The sequence below is a fragment of the Pinus tabuliformis genome, chromosome J (assembly GCF_031772625.1).
Source record: "Pinus tabuliformis cultivar Carrire ecotype Pingquan chromosome J, CPIR1, whole genome shotgun sequence".
Classification (NCBI taxonomy): Eukaryota; Viridiplantae; Streptophyta; class Pinopsida; order Pinales; family Pinaceae; genus Pinus; species Pinus tabuliformis.
In genome coordinates this window covers 552,944,212-552,950,211 of record NC_142295.1, presented here as the reverse complement: position 1 = coordinate 552,950,211, position 6,000 = coordinate 552,944,212, and the positions used below count along the sequence as shown (strand labels likewise).

The 6,000-nt window shown below is 38.0% G+C and overlaps 1 protein-coding gene across 2 annotated transcripts in view; it reads left to right on the top strand.

Annotated features, from left to right (window-relative positions):
• The first annotated feature begins 693 nt into the window (after positions 1 to 693).
• The window catches only part of LOC149228204 (uncharacterized), a 164,268-nt gene continuing 158,961 nt past the window's right edge, over positions 694 to 6,000 (top strand). Inside the window, exon 1 of one of the 2 annotated variants that reach the window (XM_089378097.1) lies at positions 694 to 1,671. In XM_089378097.1, coding sequence (XP_089234223.1) covers positions 1,463 to 1,671 — 209 coding nt within the window. In that variant the 5' untranslated portion in view covers positions 694 to 1,462. The remainder of the gene's footprint in view (positions 1,672 to 6,000) is intronic. The other variant, XM_089378096.1, reaches the window with a different exon arrangement.

Below are 6,000 nucleotides of genomic sequence, written 5' to 3'. Positions count from 1 at the left end.
AAAGTTAGCTAACAGTAGCAATGGTTAAGGTATTGTGTGGTGTAAAATTCACGTCTTCAAAATTTTATGGGCAAAAATCTAGCCATATTAAAGGCTGGTGTAGCCCATATCCGTTACACATTTCGAGTAATTTTGCAAAAAGTGACAAAGGTTAAGGTATTATGTGGTGTAAAACTCATTTTTTCAAAATTTTATACAAAAATCCAGCCATTTTAAAAGCTAGTATAGCCCATACCAGTTACAAATTTTTTGCCAACTTAAATATTTAAACTAGACACTTAATCACACCGATTCACAAACCAATTTCTTTATTTAAATAAATTTAAAATTTTAATTTTAGAGTGTGAATAAAATTGTTTTTAATTAATTAAGAATTCATTTGGGTTGAATTTAAAGAAAATATAAACAATTCCAGATAATCAAGCATCGCAATGTTAAAAATATTATAAACTTTCTTATCTTAAAATAAATTATAAAGACCTGGAATAATCAGGATCCCCTTGAAAAAACACAATCACCTTGAAAAACACAGATTAGGTGGATTGTTGTCGCTAATTAGGATAAAATAAAAAAGCAGGCATGTGTCTTGTAGATTCTTTATATTGACATACCTTTAATATAATGTAATCTCATGTCATTCTATTACAGTCATGGCCATGATGACTTTTACTTTTTGACCATAACAACTCTTCCATAAATTTCCTGCGAAGAATTAGAATCAAGGGGAAGTAATGATTTTATAACTTCGGTGGAAGATGGGCCATCCATGAATAATGGGAGTAAGGGCCACTGTTGCATAACTACACATGACGGTAGCCCGGGCTCAACAAAAATGGCGGGGATGACTGAAAAGGGGCAAAAGGCCCTAGATCTCTGACAGGGCATAATGAGTATGTTTGCATATGACAATGATAATACCAACCAAAAAGACATGGGCAGTTTCTCTGACAGGGCACCATGAGTATGTTTGCATGTCACAATGATAACAATAACTAATACCAACATCAAATTCACCTCACTTGCCATTGCAAGGAAATGGGTGCCCTGCAGGAGGGGATTGGAAGAAACTGCCTTGCACCACCTTGGATTCTTTTCTGTCACCATGGGGTTATCCCTGATTATATATTCTTTAATATTTTGTTGTTTCTTCTGAAATAGCACCCGAAAGTGTACTAAAATAGATAAAGGTGGTCTATGGCTTTCTTATTCAAAGGGAAAAGATATGTCTCCATATAAATATAAGTGTGTGTGAGAAGGGTCATTTGGTCAATACATTAATTCGTCTTCTAACGCTCAGCAGAGCTTCACTCCTCTCACTCACAGTCTTCTCTGTAAATTCACTATTGGGATAATAGTTTGCCTTGAAAGCTTAAGGAAATGCTGCTATCTCAGGTTCTTCTGGTGCTTTTTATGTGACGTTAAGTGTATGAAATTACATCGTCTGTTGTTAAGGTAAGCCTGGATGGAATCAATGGCTGCTGTTGCCAACGATCAAGTCTCCAGTGAAAAGGAGAATATGCTTCCGAATGAGATTTCAGAAGAAGAAAACGATAGATTTTTAAGGGAGTTGCCATCATCGTCATCTTCATCGAGGAGGAGGATTGATTTCACAAATCACATGTCTGCAAACTATCTGCACTTCGCGGTTTCTCGCCATTGGCGCTCCAGAAGGTCAGCAACTTCAACTTCTTCTTTCATTGTTGCACTTATACATGGATGTGATAATTTGATGTAGAGATCCATTGAATTCATTATTGTCAAGTGGCAATCATTCGAAAAAGGAATGATGATCAAAGCTTTAGACAAGTTCACTGTTATCAAATACTTCAGATATTGGAGCTGTTCATATTATCATACTTTGTTTGGGACTTGGTGCATCAGTTCCATGTTTTCCCCCTAGACTTGTCAATGTACCCACCAGGTAAGTTGCAGTGTAGTGTGAACTATGCCTAGATCATTTGGGACAAGTACCTTTTTTTAACAGAAGCAAAATATATCAAAATTTCTGAATTACAGGCTGCGCCAGCTATGCCTGTAAGCAAAAACGATTGTAAGACTTATATCTTAGCGAAAACTAGAGCATGAAATTCTTTATCCATGCTCCATACTTGATTTCTTCTTTGGTTCCGCTTTTGGATTTTGAGAGCTTTGATCGATGGAATCACTTGTTCCGCTGACTGCTTGTGTTGGATCTTCATTGCTAGTATTTTCTTAACGAACTGCAGGGTTTTGCATCTGAATGTTCTTAGAGGTTTCCTTTTTGTCAGCAGATGATCCCGTCCACCCACTTCAGTTGCCTCTTTGACCAGCCATTCTTCTTCTTTTTTCTTTGAATGATTTTCCATTCAGGGTTTCCTTTGTGTTGATAATCTCTTCTACGTGATTGTATATCATTCTTGGACACGATTCCTTCAATATCCTGTCTTTAGATAGAATGTACACCTGAAGGCGATATTCTCATCATCCAGTTGTTGGGACCATTTAAAGTCTTCACACTCCATGGTGATCTTGTTGAGCAGACCTTTGCTTAAGTCCAGTTCCACACAAATTCTAGCACAGTAAAAAATACCCTCATCGTCCTGACTTGATCCATTTTTATAAACCTACATACAGTATTCTGTTTGTCTGCACAACCGCCTTTTCCCTCAAGTTCATGGGGAAGGTTTAGCGGTCTCACCCATGGCGGGGTCAATGCAATAGGCATTGTAGCAGGGTTGTGTTCAGGGAACCATGGTTCAAAGGAAAGGTCAACTCTACTCCAGAGCCATGGTCCCTCCTCCATAATCTTCCCTACGATTGTCAATATTCTCAATGTAAACGACAGAAAAACCCCTTTGAACAGAAGCTTACTGTGTTGTTTGATATCTCGTTTTTATTGATCCAATCAACGAGGATTGTAAATGGTGGCCAATACTATTAAATCTATAGATTGGTGCCTTCTTTTCTTAAGCATCGATATACGCTGGGGGTGAATACATTAACTATTTCCACAACGGAGCTGCCCATTTGAGGAGCCTTCCTTTCAAGGGGTGAGAAACTTTGGGATGACTAATAATATCATGGAAGGATCGAGGATTTGGGGTTCCTGAAGAAGCATTGTCTTTTTCTGGGGAGTACCTGCTGCTGGTGCTGTTGTAAAACTCGAAGTCGGAGAAACCAAAGATGAGGGTAGAGGGATGCCCTTTTGAGAACCATTCAATGAAACCTCCTTTGGACTACTCTTAGAGTTAGTAACAGTTGCAATTTTTTCTAGCCATGGGAGGCCAAGAAGATCACTAACAGGCAACTGCCTACCTGCAGGCCATAGGAGAAGGCATGAGTTTGCAGTATGTGAGAACTAGCTTGCATGCAGAGGCAACTGGCAGATGATGCAGACTTTTGTTCTGCTAGGAAAGGCATGGCCGAGCATGTGGAACAAAGCAAGCTCTAGCTTGCAATTCAGAAAACCTTGTGGCTGTAATGAGAACTAGGGCATGAACATTTTATAGATATCTAGTCTAATATCTTCTTTCCACATAACTTTTATCTTATTGTAATTTGCGTGACTTCAATGATTTTTGTCGAATAATTATTCTTCAAATTTGGCACCTAATTCAAAGGAAGTCCTTGTAATACTGTGCAATCCTTGACCTCAGGGCAAGGAAAACATTTGATTTCCTTTCATCTACTGGAAGGGCTTGACACTACACATCTTTTTGAGGCACTACTTCATCTCTGTATTTATACTGTTGAAGTATAATAATTTTTGAATTTTTATTCTCCTTTGCAAGAAAAAAATTCTGTTTTTATAACTGCATTGGGACAAGCTTAGATTCACCTTAGTATTAGTGATAATAATAAGCGGTATTAGCCTTGCCTCCATACTCGAGAAGTGTTATGCTGTTGCACCAAGTAGAAATATCTTTTAGTTGTTTTCCAACTTTGAGGGTCAAGAATCAACAACATTTTGTTTTTCGTGCTATGCACAAGTAGAAATACCTTTTATTGGGTTACCACCTTTGGGATTAACATTATTCACTATTTATTGCTTGCAACAGGGTACAATATTTTAGTGGGTTACCATCATTGAGGGTTAACAACATTGATATGACCATTCTAGTCAATTTAAAGGATCGCTTGTACTAGTAAATTGTAGATTGGCCTAGAATTGAGCCCACATTAGTATGAGTGAGAATCAGTAAATAAAGGAGATTGTTGCAGTCATTCAAATTTCACACACAGTAGTATATGCTTGTTGGGTATGTCTCTGTGTTCAAAATGCTGCACTGAATTACCACTAGATCACTCACCGGTGTTTTATCAACTGAATGAACGATTGACTGAACGTCATTGGTTGGAACTGGAAATAAATACATGCCCAGAGAAATAAGTATATAGGAGCAGGGTTTTAAAGGTCCTGTCAGGTCCTGAATGAACGGTCAATCTAATCAAGTCCTACCGATCCCCAATAATAAATTGCATAAGCAGGTAAAAAATACAGGTGTTAAGTTCAAAGTGCTTGAGCAAGACCTAATTAAAAGAGGAGAGTTATTGATTGTGTTATAAAAGACCCATCTGTGGAAAATCTTAAAAATCGGAGGTTTCTAAAATCTCTTTAAGGCTCTGCTTCCTTTGTTGGATACAAAGGGACATGTGTAGGCTACTGACTGCAATTAGCTGGGTAATTATGACTTATAATTGTTACGCAGGGAATGGAATTCCCTAGCAAATTCCATTTAATTGCTAAATATGGTCAAATTGAAACATCTCTTCTGAATCATAATGGTGCTCAATGAGAACAAACTCTTACTTTGGCCCTTGACAATGGCCCCCTATATATAAAGTCAAAGAGGCCAAATCCAAGTAGTAGTGGTGGTGGCAAGCAAGGTGAATGAATGGAATGAACAAATTTCCCTGGCCCTCTGTCTATTTGGTGGAAGAATAAAATGTACTTTTTCTATTGAAAGGTTTTTATTAGTAGAGATGTAATTTTTGATGATAAGATAAGATAAGATAATTTTATTAATGTCCAACAAATGACCACAAAAGCAGGTCAATGGGACTGAAGAGTACAACCATTATTAAAACAATGTAGGAGTTCTAGAGCAACTCTAGAAAAAGGCAAAATTAATAAAAGGAAAGATGCTGATGTGTATGTATAAAATTGTGATTGTTAGACTTTTAGAACCCAACACCCGATATTCGGTTCCCAACAATTAATAAGTGGAACGAATACACGGCCAGATTCCTAACTCATAAAAATACAGCGGAAGCAAAAATTACTCAATCTGAATCACACATACACAAACAAGTTTCTGCCCAATCACTAGTTCTTCATTAATAATTTAATCACGAGACTTACTTGGATTCCCGTATCAGGCATAATGGCCTAACTGAGAAAATACAATACTGATCACTGGCCTCACTGCATTTGCTTGGACCCAGCACAAGCTCACTGAGAATCCTCTCTCAATCTTGTGCTAATGTTATGTGTCTTAGCACCTCACATTAGGCTCAATTTATAACTTTCCTAGGCTAAGATTGGAGGCCAAATTTAGGACGTCATGTTAAGTGAAGATAACTAACATTACTTTAGTTAACTATCCTATCTCTAACTTTCTCTACTTTAACACTATAATCTGTCGAGAGAGAGAGAGAGAGAGAGAGAGAGAGAGAGAGATCAGATGATGGGGCCGATGATATCAAGGTCTCTTGAGTTTGATGGCAGAGGGTGAGGAGGGCGAATTGGGCACTTGTTCATTGTTGAAGTTTTATGGAACCATTGAGGAGCTTGGTTGCCTACTCCTAACAACTGATGTTGAAAGAAGGATATTTTGAATAGATCTGTAGTTGCTTCTAACGATCTAGGAGGTAGTCTGATGGGCAGGTCGTGATCTACTCTAGATTTGTTTCGAGTTGATCTCTCTGAATTTGTCTCAATAATATTGCGTGGTCTTGTAGAGGGGGAGGCTGAGGATAAACACGGGGTCTCACCATTGTGCTATTGGGTGTGCTTTGGAA